Below are 23,634 nucleotides of genomic sequence, written 5' to 3' on the forward strand. Positions count from 1 at the left end.
AAGAGAATCCTACTTTCGTGATAAACTAAAGGTATCTTACTTAATTAAGTATAGTAGAGGAAATTTGATTAATTTTGATATATTTAGAACATTAGGTAATGAAAGATTTTTAAAAAATTTTTATATTGGCCAACTTTATCGAAAACTATTATTCATTGAAACTGATGAAAATATATTTTTCCAGTTAATCATTGTCAAGATAACAGCAAATATTGACTTGACAATTGGAGAAGTAACAAAAAGGAAACGAATGACACGACTTCAAAGAGTCAATAGCTGAATTATTCAGAAAGGCATAATTAACCATCAGCTTTTTTCAAAGCCGAGAAACGTAATGCGCCTCGTGACAACGAAACAGAAAAGATACTAATTAGTTGCAAATGTAATTTAACAATTCGTACAGCTGCAGTTCCATGAGCACGTGTTGCACGAATTGTTCTGAAGCAACCACCAAGACAATTATTTACAATTATCGATGAACGATACAAAAGTGTATCATTAACGTAATAAAATATTGTGAAGTTATATAATAGATAACAATAGATGGAATTTATGAATTATTAATTTTAGTTGCTTGGCCTGGGTCACAAATCGTTAAATGTTATTTCTTCAAATCATTTTATAATATTTGCAATTTTTATGTTGCATTAAAGAATATAAATTTTATTAAAGCCCCAGTGAAAACTCTATTATTCTGTTTTTCATATATTCTTCAGTGAATGTAACACGCTTTTAACATTTAAGACTGAAACAGGAAGTATTCGCCAAATTTTTCTAAAAATTAGCCTGAAATCTACCAAATTTTATTTGGTAAAATAGTAATTACTTGTTCTTTTTTTTTTTACCTTCAATTCCCACCGATAGAATCGCACGACACCTTCTAATGGACCGAAAGTAAAATTGTTTGTCTCTGTGAAAATTCGATGAATATAGGGTGTCAAAGTGTCGAGCAGTCTATAAAGAAGGATCAATTGTCAACGACAATGAAGAGGGTATCAGAATTCCCTGCTAACAGTCAGATAATTCTTGTGGAAAAAAGAGAGAGCATTTTCACACTTCACGGTTTGTCTGTCTTTCCACGGTTCAACCCCTTCAACCTTCGACCCTTCAGCGACAACGGGACGCCCTGAGCAACGTCACCGCGAGGGCAACCGAATAGGAGATCTGGGTCAATCGGTTGCCTGGCAACCAACTTGCCTCGTCTCTTCCCACGCATCGTCGGAAAACCGACTACGTTGCTCGTTGAATAGGGAAATAAACCGTGAGGGAAGGTCCCCGCGGACGTCCGCAGGACGCGGGCCAGGATGTCGTCGGGTCGATTTTAAATCAATTACGTGGACGAACGAGTAATCAAACCGGTAGGCGTTTGGGATTTGATTCACTTTCCCGTGTTGGGGTAAACGAACCGCCATCAACCCCTTTGTCTGTTCCGTTGAATCATGGAACAAGGAAAGAAAAATAATTTTCTTTCCGTAACACTTTGAATTTTGTTACGAAAATTTTCGGGTTATTGAATTTGCAACTTTTCTATTAAAATTCTAAATAAATATGGTGATTTTGTATTTTTATCATTTCTATTAATACATATATTAATTTAATAAGAATATACATATAATAAAATATGATGAAATTTTATATCCATTTTCATGGAGCGAATGAATTCGGTTGCTGGAAATTTCCACTGACACAAGTCGAACGATCCTTCGTTATTCATTGTCTGATAAGTCGTCGCTGGAGATAAGGGATCTCGCTAATAAAAAAATAAAAAAACGAGATGATTGGCAACGGATACCGCGAAAAACACGTAACACGCCGGTGATACGGACGGTAATCGTGGTTTCTTTCAAAGAGTTAAGGTTAAATCGATGAGCACCCGTACGAACAGGTGACATTGAACAAATTGTCACGATGTTCACGTTTGTAATCTATTCACAGTCACGCGCCAACTATCCATTACAATGATGGATTTTAATTTTTTCTATAGATTAACATGGTTTTCCTATATCAGTCTAGATGAAGAGGGTCGCGATAGAAGTGGCAAGAAGCTCGATCAATATTTAGAAGGGAAATTCACTGTTCGATTATTAGCCGGACAAACAGAGGTTAATGCAAGTTAAACAAAAATTGCCGGGAACGAATGAAATCAGCGATAATCGGGCCATCTACGAGGTCTGACTATTGCCGATCAATCACTTGATAATCCATAGGATGATTCGTTGTTATTATTCTATATACCGAGCGAGGACGGTGTTTTCCTTTTCGCGTTGATTTACCGCGGCTTCGAACGGTCCCTGGGACAAGCAGATAAGCGACATCCGGTCGACGAATATGGAAAAGAATTCGAAAAAATAAACTGGAAATTCCAATCTTCGATCAGAGCTGTATCTAAAGCTTTTCGGACCCCAGGTATAAGAATGAAAATTCGCGTCCTTCTTGTATTTATTTATTAATGAAATTTAGAAATCGAAGCATTTCTTAAGCATTTCTAGGCACGTGGCTATTTTGTCTAAGGGTTCGTATGACTAAAAATGAGAACTTGAAGAACGGTTCAAAATATCGACTTCTAATGAATCGATCGGAATTCAATTGAAGCCGACATTGTCGGAATATTCAATGAACAGAGCAACGTTTCCTGCCAGGGGTATAGTGATCGCTTACCCATTGAAAAGGTTCAAAGGTCTCGGTGAAATCGCTGATAAAGCGACGTGATTCTTATCACAGACTCGTGGTGACCCCCGACCAAGCGTGATAAACGAAAGGAAAAGTTTGATCGATGTTGTGAATGAAAAGACACGAAAAATCAACGCTTTTCTATTTTATCGATCAAGCAGTTTCTAATTTATGATGTAATTACCAGACCACGTGTTAAAAATTTTTCATAATTTCTGTGATGTATTTTACACCCCACATCATATTTAACAATAATAATTTACATAATCTTGCAAATATTATAAAGAAAATAAATCATTAATTGTATTTAAAAAAAGAATAATAATAATGAAAATTGAAAAATATTGACGATCATAATTGAATGTAAATCGATCTGCTTGTGAATCTTGCCGTCGATTTTATTTATAGCGAGCAGAGATATCATTGGCCGATTATTTGCGAGGCACGTTTTAATGTTAGCTACACGTGTCTGCGTACCGAGCATTATCGCTGATAAGACAGATAACGGAATTTCGAAAACCAATAACACGATATTGGTCACGGTAGTTCAAAGATCGAAAGGTGAAATCGAACAATGAGACGAAATTTTTCATCCAGTTTGCGTTAATTAAATGATTAAATTGAATTAATTTTCTTTGATCGCCCCAATGGTAAAATTCGTGTGTTAATTAATATTCAAAAGCACTCGTATATTTAATTTAATTTTTTTCTTTCTTCGCTATAGAAAGAAGAGAGTAGAATTTTTATTAGCTTATAAAAATTTTTAATTAGTATTGTATGTATTTATGCCATAAAATATAATTTGCATTAAATGGTCCTCCACTCGTAGCCAGCGGTATAACAAACAAAGTAACTCAAGTACAAGTTTCCCCAAGGGTACACGTGGGAAGTGCTTCAATTTGGTATTTTAATCAGTAAATTGAATGAATTAAGCCAAATATTTTTTCGAGAAGAATTTTACCTAACCTCCCGTTCGTGTAAATATTATTCATTCGCAAAAATCATAAACCGAAGAATTTTCAGTTTTCTCGCTCGTAACAGGTGCAAAAGAATCACCTTGGAATTGAATGGTTGTTGCACCGTTCTAGCAACAAGTGTCAGTCAACAGCTATCTGGCAAATGGAGAGAAAGAGAAGGTTTCTCTATCCCAGTCAGGGTCTCTCTTATCACTTGACACGACTGCCACCTATCTAACCAATCAGATCTGACATGACGCTGTATCGTGCTTCCTGGAAGCGTATACGTTTTTTCTCTCTCTTTCACACAAGTCGAGCCTTGAAATCTGTTTTTCAGGGGGAAAACTCCTGATTATGCCGACTTTCACGTGGAATCTTTCTAATTCACCGGATACTCTATTGATCACCAATTCTATTGTTCCGTTAAACCTTCACGATGAATAGAATAAATAGTAAAAGATAAAAGACACTTTTTTAAATTTTTCAAAAAATATTACTACTTTTCCGGTGATGTCTATTATTTCATTTCCTACATCAAATTTTTTTTAAACTAAATCTTTTAGAAGTAAAATATTATTTATCTTTGAAATTATATTATATTACCCGGATATTAAATACAAAAATAAAAAAAATTTTCTATATTATTATTCTAATTTAATCCTTAATTACTGAAGTCGATTAATATTATAATTCATTATTCTATAAAGCAATGTTGTTCGAATCAGTCTTGTTCCCCAAAGACATTTTACAACTTGAAATTTTCCAGACTCGTATAACAATAATGGCCTGTTTTTTCTTTTTGTTTCAACATTTCGTCGACGAGGAATCGTAAATCATTCTCGGTCTTCCGAAATGAATTTACCTTCTCTTCGAACAAAATTGCTATGCTACCAGTGTTGTTGCGATACAACGGAATGATATTTGTTTGATCGCAGGTGGAACCACAAATAACAAACCCGCCGGTGACATACATATCTACGTGTGCATACGGTTTTGTACGAAGTATTAAAGGCAAAGCTTCATCGCAACCCCTCGTAACTCGCTCGAGTTAATTACATTTGCAAAGCGGCCCCTAAACGCGAAGCCGAGCAAACAAGAAATAATCTCTCCCGGCTAAAATTCTGTTTACGCGTTCGCCTTCCATCTTTCTCCCGTTTTAATCGCCGCTTACTCAAAATTCTTGCCGCTCCGCGCGATAATGGGTGAGAAAAATAACTTTACGCAATAATTGAAAGCCTCTTCCTTTTTTTTTTTTTAAGCAAACGAAAAAGCTGACGAAAGTACATTTTTCTGTTGCTACGAAATATAAATGAGGGAAATTAATTTTAATTATATAAAGAATTAAAAATCAACGATTTAAAGCTTCTTAGAATAATAAATCTTAAAATTTAATATAATTATTCAAAAATTTCTGCATTTCTATATTTAAATTCAAGTATTTAAATATTGTAAATTTGTTAAAATGGCATTTAAATATCGGAAATTTGTTAAAATGGTATTTAAATAATGGCTCCAGAAAATCAACTATGCAACTAACCAGAGATTGGAAATTCGAAGAGGGGTTAATACACCACCCACGACGATCATTCGATCACCTATTTTTCAGCGGTTTGCAAAACAAAGTCAGCTGGATCTGTATGGCAACGTTTATCTATGCACCTGATAACACTGAAAGCTTCTATTGCCAGCTCAGGCTAACGACACGAACCACAAGCTGAAACCATGCTCGTGTGGGTACATTCTGTTTCCCTTTAATTAACCTCGATTACCTACGTATTCTGTAATTCTCACATGGAAGCTATGAATCCGGTTAAAAGGATTAAAAGGCACACGTTCTTCGGTAAATAAAAGGATGAAAAGAGAAACGAGCTAATTAACTCGGACTTGTAAAATAATATTACAGCAGCTGCTATTTTTAGATAAATTATAATTTTTTTAAATGTGTATATTATCATCTACAAAGTAGTATTTAAAGACATTAGAAAAAAGAATCTTAAAATTAGTCAGAAATATGAGAAATTCCTCATGGATAAATTCGCATCCTTCGAAATTATCATATTTTTATTCATTCAAGCAACATTAATATTAATTACCCAGCACCTATTTATTACCCTACATTCTTAATTAAACAGAAACAGGATATCTCTTTAACGATGTTTGTTTTTTTGCAATTTTCTTAGTCTCGGACGTCACTTTTTTCGATCCTTTTCCACTTATTAATGAGCTAATTGTCACGAGCGCTTTTTTACAATAATTAACGAACCGCCTCGTCTTTTATTCGCTCGGGTTACGATTAATTGCTTGTTTAACGACTGCTGAATTCCCGTATCAGAGCCATTTTTTACGATGGCACACTGACGAGTTGAACAAACTTTTCAGATATTACTGAAACTCATTATCCTTAGCTTATAAGATGACAAAATTACACAATTATCATTGTTACTGATTAAATGTTTTCTTTTTTTTAAATTTCATTTTGAAAATGAAAGCCTTATCGAGGCCAGTGCAACCGTGATTAGCGATAAGCCTGTAATTGCTTGGAATATCTTTTGAAATAAAATTTTTTTTTTCATATTTTAAAGGTCCTGGAGATCTTCGAAAGCTTAATGTCATTCATGATATAATTGCTTATACGAGTGAGAAATAATTAGTACACTAGTGACTAAATCAGGTTTCCCTAGAGGAAGTGGCGATCTAGGGGAAACAGGAATTCTTAAAATATTAATATTAAATGTAATTTAGATAAAGAATGATATAATTTTTAATTATTAGATATTATAAAATTTAATATATAACTGAGAAATATAAATAATAAATAAATATCAATTCAAATTTTCCCTTCTACACGTTTACGTGTAAGTGGTGGGGAGCGACGGACCTATATATATATAAGGCCTTCTCCTTCACATTGTCATTCCTTCCTGGGCCACCCACAGGGAAGGGTGGGGGCAGAACATCTTCACTTTTTTCAGAGAAGCCCGATTTGATTGCGAGTGTACAGATAATATCATTTGATATTATTTTATTTGTACAAAGATAATAAATAAAATGGCATTCTTATCTCATTTTAAAAAGATTGAACGCAGTTAGTGAAGAACTTTTCTAAACCATTTACTCATCATTGTTCAAATCATACGAACAGTCGAATTGATTAGAAATTTCCTCGTTCTTGCTAGTCGCAACTCGTGTACAACCGAAGCGAAAAGCAAGGAATCGAGGATCGGTCGCGCGTTTATCGCGCGATTTGACGCGTGTGCTCGCATAAACAACAACATTGTTGATCACAATACAGCATGAAAAATATTTGCGAGTGTTCAGATAGAGGCAAGTGGTTTTGGATAAACCGTGTTCACGAGACGATCGCGTGTACCTTTTCTCTTTTTCAAACAACCACGTTATCCTTCTAATTTGAACTTTGACTATGCAATTCTAATTTGACTTTCGTTTTAAAATTCTTCTAATTTAATTAGGTAACATAATTTCTTTGAATTCCAAAAAATTCAGTTGAAGATACAAAAAAATTAGCCTACTCCGATAATTGTCGCGGTTAGTTTCGATCGAGGGAGCGGTGCAATTTTCCCGAAAAAAAAGTGGCTCAATTTTACAATTTTTACAAGTGCTCTTGATCTCTGTGCCCATAAACGGATCAAAGAGACCGGTACCGAGCAATTTTTCACAATTTCCCTGATTCTCTCTCAGAATTCGTTAAACGCGCCGCGACGAATGAAAGGGTGGGGATAAAAAGAAAAAAAAGGAAGAAATTGATTTCGTGCGTGGACTTATCGGTTCAGCGAGCGCACGGGGACACCGGGTTGCGTAAGTGAGCGGGAGACAAGCAAAGTTATTCCGTTCAATGATCAATTTGTCGAGCGGGCGTGCGTTCGTAACACAAACCACGTCGCTCGGCCACGTCTCTCTATTTGGTGCGAATCTCGGAATGGTCCGCGATAACGACGCGATTTTCGACTTAACCGCTCAATCGACACCGCTCGATAGCGAACAACTCTCCGGGCGGACAGGCCTGTACGAGATCGATCGAAGAAACTTCTGCAATCGCGTGAAAATTCATGCGAGTAAATTTCAAACGACGGCTATCAATCCTTGTTCTACATTTCTCTTCGTACATACTCCTGTGCTTCCGACGTTGATCTATCAATAAGGGGTTCCTTGGATAGCCTTTGAAATGGTGATTTAATTATGGAAGATTTAATAAATTACAGACGGTAATTGCTAAGGTAATTCTGACGAAATGCAAGGTAGAAATTGTAAAGCTTGAAAGTTATCCTTGGGCTCATTGGTGACCCAGAATTTCAATTTTGTATAATTTAATAATTAATAAAAGGAAGCGAAGCTTTGAATAGCCCTAATATTACTCTAATAATCTAAGGTAGTAAATTGAAGGCATAAATTGGAAAATTAATCAACTGCGCTTAGAATAATTAGTCTTTTAACCCTATAGGTGGTATTGGCGTGTGTGCGTCCTAGATAGCGACTCATTTTTCGGCTTAAAAAATGGTCCAGTTAAGAGATGCGAAAGAAAAAGAGGAAAAAAGAGGAGAGAACGAAGCGGTTAACAGGTTAAATCGGCCGAGAGCTTCGTTTTCATTGCGTGTGCAGCTTGTTCACGTGCGGTACTCGAACGTGCACGCTAACCGTAGAAAGGCAAGGCCTTGATATTTCGTATAATATGCTTTGAGAATTATCCGCTTGGGATTGGTGCAGGCCTCGTTTCTACTATTACTCTCTCTTTCTCTGTCTGTCTCTTTGCCACGGTGGACAGATTCAAAGGCCTGCTGCTGCTGTCCGGGACAAAAGTATCAGAATGGAAGCAGGCTTCTCTCGGCTGTTGAGGCCACAGTCGCTCGTGAAACGTGCGGGAATAAATGGGAGAAAAAAAAAAAAATTAAACCAGTTTACGCGGCTAATTGTAGCCGGCTTGGTGTCGCGCGAAAACCACCAGGACAAAGGATCTTAGCCGTGTCTTAGCCGGCTAATTACTTTCTCGACAGACCGATTAGATTCCCCGCAAATTAATGGGAATACTTGCACAAGCCACGGCCACGATATTTGATCTTGAAATTTACCGTGCCGATCTTGCCTCTTACCCTTCAATTACAAACTGATTTTATCGTAAGATTTTTTTGAAATTTAATTAAATTTGAAAATTTGAAAATTCGAATCAAACCCAATTTGCACCGCCTAACGAGCGATGCTATTTGTAGGAATTTTCAGTGAACAAGGATTTATTTTCAATTATTTTAACAAAAATATTTAATATTTTCTTCACTCACTTCTCGCACAATTCGATAAATAATGATACTTAATGATGGTTGTTTGATTTCATTACGAAAATTATGAAAAAATTATGAACATGGCTGTTTACATTAAATATTCAACTTTTTACCTTACATTATTACTTGGTCAATGTGCATTCAACACTGTTGTTTTCCTATTCATCGACGATTACGTGCATAGCAATGAAATCATCATCACAATTTTCCAGTGAGATCGTTCGACTATTAATTATCTATTACAAATCGATAAAGAGGGAATTTTTAGTGAATACAACTGCGCAGGTTACCACTTCTACAAGATAAACACCTGAAGTGTAATAAATAATTACACGATAAGAAAGAACACGAGAAAGTCAATCAGAAATTTCTTTTCTACAAACAAAATAAAATAAAATAAAATAAAATAAAATAATTTTATACCAAGATAAAATTAAAATTGCTACAAAATTAAATTTATAAAATAGGGTCCGTCATCCGAGGGTATGGATATTTCCATAGTACCAGCGACCCTTAATGCACACTATCACTAGAATTATCCAGGATGCGATCATTTTAAAGTTTGATTGCCCTTGCGATTTCCTTCTACCATTAAAACGTTAATAACGTTTAGAATCTCCTTTCTTTTCCTGTTTTATAATCATTCCAATAAATTATGCAGAGGTATGATAGTCATCTTGTTAAGATAAATACTTCCCCAATCTACTAGCGGACAAATTACATAAAGAACGGCTGAACGAAAGCGGAAAGTATCTTAATAATCAGTAGAAAACCCAGTCATTAAGGAATACTGGATATCCTTTCTTCTTATTTTTTTTTTTTTTTTCTCTCCAGCATCTTTCTTTGTGCTCGGCCCGTGGCGTTGCCTATTTCAAAACTCGTCTCGTGCGAAAAAATCGGCTGCGATTACCCAAGCCGAACCACGCGGCCTTTCACGAGATCGCGGTACACGCTCGTACGGTAAAAGAGAGTGATGAATCCGCCACGTCGCATCTAAGATTGACCGGCAAAGAGAATTGGTTCCAGGAGAGTCGGTCGCGTTACATATTCGAACGCGTACACGTCTTTTCCACGTCGATTTACCTGGCGCGAATTCGATATCGCCGTTCTATTATCTACGTGATGCTAGATTAGCCTGTGTCTGCGCCGGCTGTTTACGTAACCAGCTGCTGAAGAAAACGCGGTTCGATCGATCGTTCTCTAGTAAGGTAACAGTGCTCGCTTACTTTCTTACGTCCACTTCGAGACACGGTTGTATGTAAGTAACACGCTTGATGCGCGACACCGTCGATGCTGCACCGAGGATGATTGGAGGTTCGATGAAAGGGACGTTGGAATTCTACGTGTGGTATTTCAACGTCGAAAGCCTTCAGGCGTAACGAGCACCGGCCGCCGTACGCTTCGTTCGACGATTTCCTTTCCTGGCTCGAACGATTTATATCGGTTCAGTCGAAAGGTTCCCGCGATGTTTCAGACTAGGTGAAATTTTAGATACGCGCAAGGGATGTGAGACGTTTATCGAACGGGGGTAGATTTCGAATTTTAAAGGGTGGTGAAATTTGAAATAGAAGGAAAGGGATGCGAGACGTCGTCGAATTGGGGGTAGATTTTAAATTTCATGGGGTGGCGAAATTTGAAATAGAAGGAAAGGGATGCGAGACGTCATCGAATCAGGGGTAGATTTTAAATTTCATGGGGTGGTGAAACTTGAAATAAAGGAAAGACAGGTGTTCTTGCGATATTTTTCTTTAGGATTCGAAAGATGGTTTCTTTTATAATTTAGAGCTTAATTAAAAATGTTTCTGTGATATTTTTGAACATGGTGGAAGATAGTAATGTTATTACTATGTAGATTTCAGATACCCGGAAGGGATGTTTGTATTACTGATTGATTTGAAGGGTAGATTTGAGGGGCTTTGAAATTTTAGATACACGGAAGTGATACGTTCATTTAGAAATTTATTTTGGGTAGATATTCCCAGGAGGGATATGAAAGGGGATATTTGATAACGTTATCGAATTTCTATATGCATTTGATATTTCTTTTTTATTTATCAATTAAAAGGTTCAGTGTATTTCTGCGGAGACAGAGTAATAAAGAGTATCTTGATGAAATTAAAACGTCTATTCTAGGCATTTCTAATCAAAGAATCGAGGTTCGAAGGTCTATAAGAATGAATCGACAATTGGTTCACCTCCAACGTAGTCTCTTGCCAAAACGATACACGTAAACTTGATCGTTATCCACCAATAGGAAGAGGAATCATTCAATTCCAAGCCAAGAAGTTCAATTCAACCCGAACGATCAATTCTTATTCGAAATTTACACTATTGTTCATTAGAATAAACAAATTTTCAAATATATTCTTCAATTAATATCATTTCCAACGAGCTATATTTCTTTATTGGAAATAACAATCTGAAATACTTATAATGTTTACATAATTGAAAGTTTGATATCAGTAATTTCCACATTACATAAACTTTTTATTTGTTCTATAATGAGTTTTGATACGGATATCGATTCGATCATTGTTTCAACGGCTGTGATTAAATCAGCATTAATTGAACAACGATAAGCTAGAGATAAGACGATTATTATTGGATCCTCGTTGGATTATACATGTCTGATTAATCGATCGAACCCAATACTGATTCGTTTCGTTGTTAACTCTAATATGGTGGATGCTGGGTCGTTTTCATCCAAGCATAGGAAGAAAATCTATCAAAGATTGTTAATCCTCTGACGGCGGACCATGGAGAGAGCCCTAATTTTAATTTAATTTTTCACTGTTTCTTTAAAGGGCTGAAGCTCATGCACTGGCATACTTATAGAAATCAACTGTTTATTACGAGGAGAACGATAAGAACAACCAGGAAATGTAAGTAAAATTACACAAACAATGAAATTACCTTTTGCATTGAACGTAACAATGTCAAAGAATAGCTACAATCGCGAAGGATTCATTATAACGATGAATGACAACAACACGACACGAATTCATACGAAGTATTTTTTCGTGAAACGTGTAATCAATTTACAGTCGGCAAGAAAACGATGATAATGATGACACATGATTTATGAGAAACGCTGCACGGTACATTCGATTCTCTTTCAAGCATGAAATTCGAGCTTCTCGGGGAATCCTCTATTGCCATTTCAAAATTTTGTTTGTCCAATCAATTTCTCTTCTGAAATGTTATTCTATTACAAGAAACATTGATAAAAATGACCAATATTTGATAATACTATCTATACTAATAAATAATTCATTGAAAAATACAAAGTTGTTCTTCGAACTTTTTAAAAATAATTCACGAAACAACGAATGGTAATTTATTATATGTAGCATAAGAGAAGCGCGATGGACGATACTTTCCGGGAAAGGTTACACCCACGACTGTACATTAATTGCGGGCCTGAATTTTTGATGATTCTCGCAGGCCTGGCAATGCAAGTTGATATTATGGAACGCGTGAATCGTTGGCAAGGCCTTGATTCACAAATAGCACCATGCCGGCAATAATATCGGGCGAAAAATCAAAGACCTCCATTATTCTTACGTAATGTCGAACGATTGGAAGAAAAACAAAATTGATAGGGAATACATAAGATAAGCTTATGCGAAATATTTTCCAAGATATGTTGCATCTAAACAGAACCATAAACAAAACATTTCAATGAACATTTCATTTAACACAAATATAATAATAATAATAATAATTAGTAACACTAATAACACAATAACCATACTTTCCTTATTTATTTATTTTTTATTTTAATGATTCTATTATCATAATTATCAGTTGCTTCGATATCTCAAACACGACACGAGCAATTATTCTTTTCTAATGATAAGAAAACCATTTGAAAGATCGCAGGTGTTATAAATTATCCTTTCATTTCCGAGCAAGGTTGACGTATTAGAATGAAAATTAGTTAGCAAACGTATTACAGAAGCGCAAACGAAATCGAAAGCAACCGGTTCGCACCTGTCCCGACAATTTTATTACCTAGTCGAATGGTTCTTTGAAAAGATCGACGAATTTATTATGACAATAGCCCGTTTTTGTCCACCTGACTTATACTTTGGTATCTTTCATCGAACTTGTAGATATTCTTTCTTCGTCGAGCTTGATGGATCCGGTTCGTCGTGCTAGATTCATGCTAATTTATTCCCCGGATGTCGATTCGCGAAAGTGATTACGGCAGATGTCGAAAACTTGTGGTCGTTATTTAACATATTAACTCGCTTATTTTTTTTTCTTAGAAGGAAAAAAGCAAATACAAAAGAGCTCATTTAAAACGCAGCGTATGCTAATACGTGCCTCCTAATTAAGGCATACCAATTTTTTTTATTTTTTTTTATTTTTTTTTTTACAATTAGTAGTAGAAATGTTGCAGTAATTGCATTATTAAGCTCCATGAGTGTTTCCATTAAATGACGAATTAATTTTGACATAAAAGATACAGGTGATTAGAAGGAACAATATTTTAAAACATCTTGAAAAATGGATACACGGTAGACGTTTTAATTAAGGAGGTCGGTTAGGCTGCATTACGTATCGGAAATATGTATCGTTTCTAATTGCAACATTACTTCCGTGCAATGAGATAAATAATACTTTTCTGCGAGTCATAAGAACAGGTAACCACAAAAAGAAGTCGAAACCTCAAAGGCCTAAAAATCCATTCCGATGAAATTAATATCTTGCGCTTTCACTTGGTTTTTTTACAATATTAACGATATTAACTTCCAGGATATCGAATGACCCACTGACAGTGTGTTTCACTGGGTAAGTGAACCAATTATTACCTAATTCACCTGAATTCAACCTATTTGTAACACTTTAACGTGCACGTATTCCACTCTTCCTCTATGATGCTCCTTGCAATTTTTTATGGAATCATTTACGTGGTTATTTTTATTAAACTTTAAGCTTTAAATTGATGTATCATAAGCACCATTTGATGATACTTTTATGTCATCAAATTCTGATAGACTTTGTACATCGCAATATAGATCATTGTTTGCTGCAAATGGTAATCAGCCATTTTGTATTAGGAATATTAATGAGCCATTTGTGCAGTCATTTTCATCAAATTTTAAGCTTTAATTTGATCTATCGTAAGTGCTGTTTTGTGATACTTTTATGTGATGAAATCATGTCAGACTTTCACCGCGTCGAAATCGGTCATTTAATACATAACTTAATGTTAATTACCCAGAGATACAATTAATTCATAATCAAAAGAAATTTCATAAAATTACGTGGTCTTTCTACCGGTAAACACACAAGGTACTCCGTGCATGAACGAATTTACCTGATTTTTTATCCTCCATCAAGGTCCTAGCCTAACCAGCACGAAAAATTTCATCATATCGCCTTGTTTTTCTTTGCCACGCATTGTGCTCCGACAGAACATTGTTACGACATTGTTATTTTAATTATTTCATGCGAGCAATAAGAGGTAGGAAGAGAGGGAAATCCTTTACCGTTGAAACGATGCAGACCCACCCCTAGGATCAATGGGTCATTGCCCCGTGGCCTCAGCATCAGAACTGGCCAACAGGAGCACGGCAAGTGAAATTCTCGACTCCTCCACGCGATAAATAATCAAGTGTCTTTTTTCTTTCTCCTACTTTTCACACGAGAAATTCGTTTCTTCTTCACGGTACTCGATAACATCGGCCAACGCGAAATATGAGAATTTTCCGTTTCTATTTTCCACACCTCGATTAACCCGGCGTTTTCTAATTTACAGCCACAGCTGGATGCGTGTGGCAATCATGACCCATGAAGAGAACGCGGTAAACAATACACGGTTTCTGGGTTTCGAACCTATTTATATTTTCTACGCAGAATCGTTCACGGTAAGAATTATTCAATTTAAGATAAATGTAAGAAATGCCGCTGTTAAATGAATTGTCAATTTTATTTAAAAATTTTTGTTCAAGGTTTAAAGCATTGAAAAAGAAAAGTATTTATTATTTGATGAAATTATTATTTTGTAATCGCTGTTGAAGAGTTTGGACAGCTCGATATGATTAACTCACAATATTATCTTTCATTTTTTGATTTGGTAAGAGGTTAAGAAAGAAAGAAACGATAAGAAGAATCATTACATCACGATGCTTTCTTAATCGACGTGTTAATGATTATTTGATGCGTTCGATGTTATTGCACTTTCTTTTTCTTAATGAGTCACAATCTGACCGTGACAATTAGAATTAGAAAAATCAGAGTCATAATCAGAAGGATGTTTTTCAATATTAATTTGTTCATTTGCAAGATGAAAATGTATATTTTCATTTGACGAAAATGCTAGAAAAATTGTCCTAATTTGATGCATTACTTGTCATTTCAGACGAAAGAGGTTCATGTCCTAAGGATCACGAAGTGGCACGCCACTTTCATCGCTGTCCACAAATATCCTGACCTTAACTAGAGCTAGTCCCCTCAGATGCTGCGTTCATGCGTGTTTGACCGCCGCGCCGAGCCTGTCTATTTTTGCCAATGGCCGAAAGTGACATAGCTTCATGTTCTCGTACACGATCTGAGTGACACTGATTCCATGACGAAACCACGTGAAACGATTCGTCATTTCGATGCTGACTAAATGAACCCGTCCAATGAGCTGGACCAACCTAGCTACCACAATAGTCATCTCTGTTGGTTGTAGGTAAAATCTAAGGTTTTAAATTTCTGAAATTCCAGAATTTCTAAATTTGAGGATTTCAGGGTTCAAAAATTTCAAGATTCTAAGATTCTAAAATTTCCGAATTCCAAATTTCTCAAATTCTAATATTCGCAAACTTTAAAATTCCCAAATTCCGAAATTGCAAAATTCTAATACTTTAATATTCCCAAACTCTAAAGTTCCAGAACTCTAAAACTCCAAAATTCTAAAATTCTTTTGCAAAATCAAAAGGATCACCACAGAAAAAAATCCTACTTACGCCAATGGCAACGCGATAACCCTTTATTTCTTCTCTACAACTAACAGTAACGCGTTAAAATAGCATGGTCTATCCATTCCTCTCCCAGCATTCAAACTCTTCTATTCCTAGAGTTTTCCTACTTTTCCAAATACAGAACCAACATCATCTCTCCCACTGCGAGAGACTAGACTCTCAAAATAAAAAAACCAACCCAAAGACAGCCCTTATAAATAATAAAAGATAATTTTTCGAACCAGTTCACAGTACAAATCGCCAAGTACCGATTTCTTGAACTTCTCCAATTTCAATTCACCCGGAGGACATTAAGAAGCTTGTCATTACATAATTCCCCGTTTTCTCGTCCACTAATCATTGCTTTCATGGAACAGTTACGTCAGTAAAGTACACGGTACGGTCTCGTCGCGGTTACTTTTGTTCTTGCGTGAAAAATTTTTTCATACGCCCACGCATAGGCATTCTTCGATACGGTCGCCGGTCGACATCGATAACCGGACTGATCTTTAAATAGAATAACGTTTTGTCACCGATACCAGGGATCGGTGATCGTGCGTGAAAGTAACGAGAATGAAGAAAAGGTTAAGCGAAAGGTAGAACCACTTTGGTCTACCTAAAGTTAAACGATTTACTAGTCGCCAATCCAACTGACTTTAAATGGAGTTCGCTCTTATCAATGATCGTAATGCCTATTAATACCCTTTCATCTTCTCTAGTTGCCATTAAACGGACGGTATTCAATTATTTATTTATCCTGACAAAGTGTACTGCAATTCAATATATCTAAAGTGGGCAAAAATTAATATGATCTTATATCAACAACGCGTTCACGATCAAATAAGATGCCGAGAGTCAAATAGTTTATTCTTCGAACTTCCTGGACCAAAAGGCATTCGTAACTCAATACGTGAACGCAGAGTGTTGAAATATAGATAAGGGCTAATGAAAGCCGACGCGCCTGGCATGAGGACTTTTGGTCTTTGCCAGTTATGTAGTCGTTTAAGAAAAGCCTAAGAGAGAACATCCACACGTATATATATATATATATATATACAGAGTGGTCCACGCAACGTGTGCACCTTTATAACTTCCAAAATACGCGTTGCACAAAAAAATGTTATATACAAAAGTTACATGTTCGTTCGCATTGCATGCATATAAATAAACATAAGTTTCTTTAATTTTGTGATTAATTTCACAATTAAAATCAGTATAATATATGTATATGTGTAAATGCGTGAACTGCATAAACGGACTATAAAAAAGTTGCCTCATTAGCGCCTAATTTTTACAGTTTTTCTAAATTTACACGAGAACTCTGATAATATTTCCAGAATAAAAAGAAGTCTAAATTATTACTCTATACATTCTGAATCTGCCAATGAAAGTCTCGTCAAAATCGGTTCAGTCGTTTCGAAGATTAGCTCGTTTAAACAGACAGATAGACAAAAAGACAAAAATGTTGCAAAAGCGTGTTTGGGTTTTAGCAAGGTGCGAAAAACCATATATGAGCTACAAAAAAACCATTATTTCGAAATCACAGACAGACACTTCAATTTTATTTATATGTATAGATATTTTGTTTTTCATTTCATAGTTTTCCTACTTCTCAAAAACCAATAATAAGAATAAAATTTTTGAAAAATTCCGCGTAGAATTTGAAATAATTTACTTTTGAATTTGAGATCGTAGAAGAATTGGCTCATTAGCGTATGCGGACGGGCAATTACACGGTAATCGGCAAGCGAAGAATACGAAAGAAGCTTTCACTGGAAGATGCGTAGGCTTCCGGTAGCACAGTGACACCTTTTACCGAGACGTTCCATTTGAATTTACAATGGGGAAGAGCGAGCACGAGCTTCCGGTATGCAAACGCTACAATGAATTTTAAGCGTTTGCACGCAACGACACGCGACCGATTCGCAAAATTTTTCAACACCTATCAGACGAGATTTATTTACACGCGAAATGAATTTCTAATCAAATTCAAATGATCGAATCACCGGGAATTAATTAAAATTTTATGTAAATAAGATCAGATTAAACGAGGTAACTCAGTAATTACTATCGCTCAAACGTACCGGAATTTGTTTAACGGAAGACGGAGGATAACAAATGAGACAGATTTGTAAAGAAAGGGGTGGAAAAGAAAATCTCATGCTTCAAAGGAATTTTACATAAAAATTAAATGCAAATATTAGAGTCAATAATGAATAATTAATAGCGTGGAAAAATAATTAATGTGAACGATTATTGAAAAATTATGTACAATTGTGTCTAAATTATAAATGAGAATTTTATTATAAACAATACAGTCGTTGTTCCCATGGAAGCTTTGTACCGTTTTAAATTTCCAAAATAAAATTCATAATTAATCTTCAAATCTAATTTCTTCTACACTTAATTTATCATATTTCGCGCAAAATTTTATGAAATTTTCTTTAGAGCAATTATTTCTAACAAACGGTTGGAATAATGACTCGAGGTCCACCTTGCTGTCATTAGAATAAAAACCATTGGTATTATAACTAAGCCGATTGCATAACACCTTCGAATACGTCATCGTTCAAATTAATTAATTCAACAGTAACTCGTGCTGGAATATTCGCGAGCGATTGTATTAAAAGCCGATGAGTGTACATGGAACGAGATCTGTTAAGTAATCATTCCTTTCAACAATTGTATTTCAAGTACACCGAACAAACGTACTGAGATAATAAAAAAGAATTTTATTATTAAAAACAGCGAAATTTATTTCTGTGCTTGCAGATTGATCAAACAAGATAACCGATGAAAATAAAAGTTACCACTCTCGATTGAAATCAATAAACATCCCGGTAAATGAAAATTTATGTTGATCCAGGGAGAAACAATATTACTAAAGCATTGATTAAATTGCACCGACGATCAAATGAAATTATTTCGATCGTTTTAAATAATTGTCACGTACGAAACTAGATGATTTTTGGTTCAAAATTCAATCCCCTGTTCGTATTTTCATTTGTTAATGAGAATCGTGGTAACGTAACAGATTTATGAATTTCATGCTGACCGTTTCGCGGTTGGAACGGGCTGAATAATAACGGTCCTTTTATTGCATATTCATCGGGATGAACCAAAAGACTCCCGGATTATCGTTTTCGAATTCAAAGTAAAATTATATGTGCATGGAGTTCCTTTGGAGCGAACACTTCATTGCAAGGTTTATAAGTATTAAATCGTCGCTTGCCTCTGGTACAAGTGTAATCTACTTTTCGTCGATCAATTTTTGTAATAAACATTGCTCCGGGTAATTGGAAAATGCTTCACCTACTATATTTTACATTTAACGAAAGCTTTCAATCACTGTGAATAACGAATAAATTTTCAGTGGAAAAGGGCTACTCGAAGTAATTGAAGTATTTAATGTTTAACGATGGTTCTTAATTAATTTTAAGTCCGGAATTTCTATGTTTTTTGTATTAAACATTTTTGTTTCTAACGAGAACCGAAGGATTTGGAAAAAAGTTTATTCACCAGGGAAAGAAAAAAGATACTGTGAGCAACTTTGAATCCGACCTTCCTATGAACTTTCAGTAAACAAGCAAAGCTAAATATCTAACACGTAAACTTGTACGACAACAAGAAACTGCGTGATACTCTGCTTCAGCGAGATTCCTAGCATTTCAAATTTACTTGTGTACTGTTCAAGTCCATTACCAATAAATATTATTTGAATAAATGAAAATTAAAGCCTGCACAAATGTATTAGTTAGTATTTCATAAATATAGAAAAATTCAATTTTTATTCTACTCCAATAGAAATTTAATTTTTTTATAATTTATTAAAAATTTGATCTCTGTCCTTTTTGTAACATTGCTGCTCCAATTAAATTTCTAAACAATATCATTTTTATTTTACTCCACTAGAAATTTAATTTCATTTAAATTACTAGAAATGTGATTTGTGTCCCATTGGAAAACTGCTGCTCCAATATACAATATTATTAATTCGAAATGACAAAAAATAAATTAACTCTCAAATAGCACCGGATCCTTAAAGAAAAGAAAAAAATAAAAAAAGAAAAAGAAGAAAATGAAAAAGAGTCCCGTTTTATTTTTGCAATATCGCCAGCCGTTTTATCACGAATCACCCTATACAAAGCAGTCTGAAGTCCAAACATGTTTTCGAATATTTAATACAATTAAGGAGATCCAGACGGTAATGATTAAGAACCGAACGTTATCGTTATCATTAGCGAGAAAAACTTACTCTCGGCTAGAAAATAACATCGAGAATAGATACACAGACATTAGACGACGAGAAGACGAGATGAGATTTTTCAGGGAAAAAGGTTATCACTTATTATGTACAGATAGTAACTATGACAGAATATCCCTTCTATTTCAATCTGTTCTGTTATTCGTCGTTAGACTAGCTATGCCTACAGCAAGAACATTCCCTACATGAAAAAAAGGAAACAGAAGAAAAATATGACCCCCAGTATTATGATTCTATTTTCAATAGTACAGGATGGATAAATTTGTTTGTCTTCACGCGTCGTGCTCGACAAGAACTTATAATTTGTTTTTACAAGAATAAATAAATTTATCGTGCCGTTTATAGGACAACAGATTTGACTTCATATAAATTACCACGCACAGAGATAACGAGTAATTATTATTACCAATATTGTTATTAATATTCAGAAAACATGTAAGCGTATCACGAAATGGTTAATTAAATGTTTTCCGAGTTGAACTATCGCAAAATGGCAATGTTTAACGCGTTAACTGTTACGGGGGTCATTGGTCATCGGCACCTCATATTCCTATCTAGAGAAAAAAACTTGTATCGTTTTATAAATGAAAATTAATAAACAGTTAACTAAAAGCTTCAATTTGAAAATTAATGGCCGTCACTGGCCGCCATTTTGAAAACGGACATAGCGGCAAAACACATCCGCCATAGTGGTTGTATCCACTATTACACTAACAATCACTAAGAATACAATAAAATAAGTATTATCTATATTTTTTCCACGTGTTCGTGTCTGAACGCTATTCGTTATTTATCAGAAAAATTATTCAAATGATAGAAACGCGACTCATAGAAACTCGAAAATATATAACTTGCGAAAGATAATCACTCCTTTTTATAGTTGCCTTATCGCATTGAAATTCGCTCGCTAACCCACAATTATATATCCCACGCGTGAAACACGTTCTTTTTCCTTATTTCAATATCAATGGAGAACAATGTCGCATCCTACACGGCCAGCATCTTGTCTCAGGCGTGTCGGCCAATCGATACTCGTGCCATTGCTCCGGAAGTGATCCTTTGGAATCGAGACAGGCGGCCCGAAGTGACGTCATTCCGAGTGAAATAGCAATAGGAGAACGGTTGTTGCGTGGGTGGATGTAATGGGCTCATAGGAGCATTAAAAATGCTTCGAGAAGGAAGCACGCTTCATAGTTAGCTAATATCGCCATTGTCTTACCAGCGAAACACCGTTAACGCAATATTTCGTTCGACCTTTCGAAAAGGGGTTCCTGTATCTGTTTCATGAAAATGAATTTATTCGAGTTGACCGCAAAACCGAAAGCGATCCGGTAAAACGATAGTGCTCGTATTTCGTGGAAACACGCAACGATTCGTGCCATACGTCTTCGATGGGGGGGAGAAGAAAAAAAGGTCACGTGTCTGACAGGCACCTCTCAAGCAGCAAAGTTTCTAACCGGCAAATTAATACATTCCAGGACAGTGATTGGCCAACACCCTGGATCATGTCTGGACACCCGTTATGCTAATTTCATAAGTGTCGTTCCATATAAATTCAATGATTTCCGCTAGCATTTCTCGGCATTACCGACCGTGATACGATTCTGCACGTACCGTTGAAATACGACACGTTTCTAGAACCGGCATTGCAGTCGAACAGAACAACGAAAATCGTTGTTGGATATCTTTGAAAAAAGCACGTATGTTATACATATTGTCCGTTATCGGCTGGCTCGCCATGATTCCATAGGATTCGATAGATCAGCCGCGTCCGACTAGACGCTCGAACTACTTAAATCCCTTTTAATTTCTTAGGTTAACGACACGCACGAGCATCGGCGCACACTCTGCGTCACGCGTGCGGATCGCCCATTATATGGGTAGAATATCGTGGGTACACGACATGCGAGCTAATATGACCCACACAACCGTGTCAGGTTACGTAAGCTTACCTGCATCAGAGGTAGAACGTGGCCGGGATCGACGACGGATTTGCTCGTCTCCTTCCTCGGTGTCGGCTCGTCCTTTGTTACGTCCCCAGAACGAATCTCCATTTCCTTTTGTTGTTCTGGTAATCGGTTCTCGACGTTACGATTCATCTCCTCCATGATCGGGACAACCTTCACTGCGTACGATATCTGAATCCACCGGTCTCTCACTACGCTTCTTACTCTTTCCACGAGAGAAAGACGAACAACTACTGTTTGTAAGTACAGGTTAAAAGGACGATGATCGATCGATTCACTGTGAACCTTGTCTTCGGAATGTTCTTGTCGCGCGACGGAACTCACGGAACTAACACTTTTATGATTGTACGGTGCCGTAACGTACGAGAACGTGTCACGTGGTCGGGCAGGCAGAAAAATCGAGCGAGAGAATCGAAATGTTTGTTCGTGTCGCGCACAGTTTTGGGGAAACCGGAAGCGGTTGACGCACACGCGTGTATTCGGCAGTGCGTGCGTTCAAGGGTGACGATTGAAGGGAGTCGACAACGATTACGGAAAAGAACAACGAGACGACCGGCGGGATTCGACACTGCGAGGATCTCATGCTACACGGTCCCGGCGTGATGTCGCCCCACCCGACTCGACCCGAACGCTGCGTAACTCCCCCCACCACCGCGGAAGGCAATCCGCGCGTCTGCCCGAATTTGCCCGAAAGCTGCCGGCCTAGTCGTCGCGATGGAACCAGGCGCCACCGGCAACGCGGAAAATGCGAACATTCTCACACAATCAGATCTATTTTCCTTTTACATTGATTACTTTTCATCTTCTGTACAATAATCTACCCTATCAACCCTTTTGTGTGTAGGAATCATGCGTACCACTCGTATGGTGGACGGTAGAACGAAAGCACGTGACTCTTCAACACGTTCGCCGCCACGTTGGTACTAATGGCCGACGCTACGAATTACATTCCATCAAATATTTCATTAAAATATAATTAAAACATAAATCGAAGTATTATTCTTTTAAACCCTTCAAAATTTTCAGGATTATTAACAGTTTATCTCGAATGCAGTTTTAATGCACTCTAATGAGAGCTAATTTCTCATAAACGGCTCTGTATAACCGTAAGTGATGTCGAACTTGTTCAGACTTGGCGTGAAACCATAAAGATCAGTTTTATAGATCAATGATGTGTACGTCGGTCACTCTTTCTGTATCGAAAGTGATCCAATAAACTCTTTTAATTTATGGTTTAATGTTTTACGACTTTGTATCGTGTAATACGTGCTTTAATCGTTTGTCTTATGACTTTATACTGATTTTATACACTTTGACATAAATGTACTCGAGTTTCAATTTATTTACCTCTTATCAGCGGTGCGATTAAATTAAACAAACATGTAACTTTCCTCGGGCGTTAGAACGAAAGGATATCTGACATTTAATCAAACTCACCTGCATCGCCATACATACATTGTTTCAATGGATTCCAAAAAGGATTTGTCCTGCGAAGAATTTCAAGGACCAATGCTATTACTCAGACATTTC

At 36.2% G+C, this 23,634-nt stretch overlaps 1 protein-coding gene across 1 annotated transcript in view; it reads right to left on the reverse strand.

Annotated features, from left to right (window-relative positions):
* Positions 1 to 22,696, reverse strand: part of LOC117601692 (terminal nucleotidyltransferase 5C) — an 86,856-nt gene extending 64,160 nt beyond the window's left edge. The window contains exon 1 of the mRNA XM_034318806.2: positions 22,090 to 22,696. Coding sequence (XP_034174697.1) covers positions 22,090 to 22,245 — 156 coding nt within the window. The 5' untranslated portion in view covers positions 22,246 to 22,696. The remainder of the gene's footprint in view (positions 1 to 22,089) is intronic.
* Positions 22,697 to 23,634: the final 938 nt, after the last annotated feature.

This window comes from Osmia lignaria, chromosome 6, assembly GCF_051020975.1.
Source record: "Osmia lignaria lignaria isolate PbOS001 chromosome 6, iyOsmLign1, whole genome shotgun sequence".
NCBI lineage: Eukaryota > Metazoa > Arthropoda > Insecta > Hymenoptera > Megachilidae > Osmia > Osmia lignaria.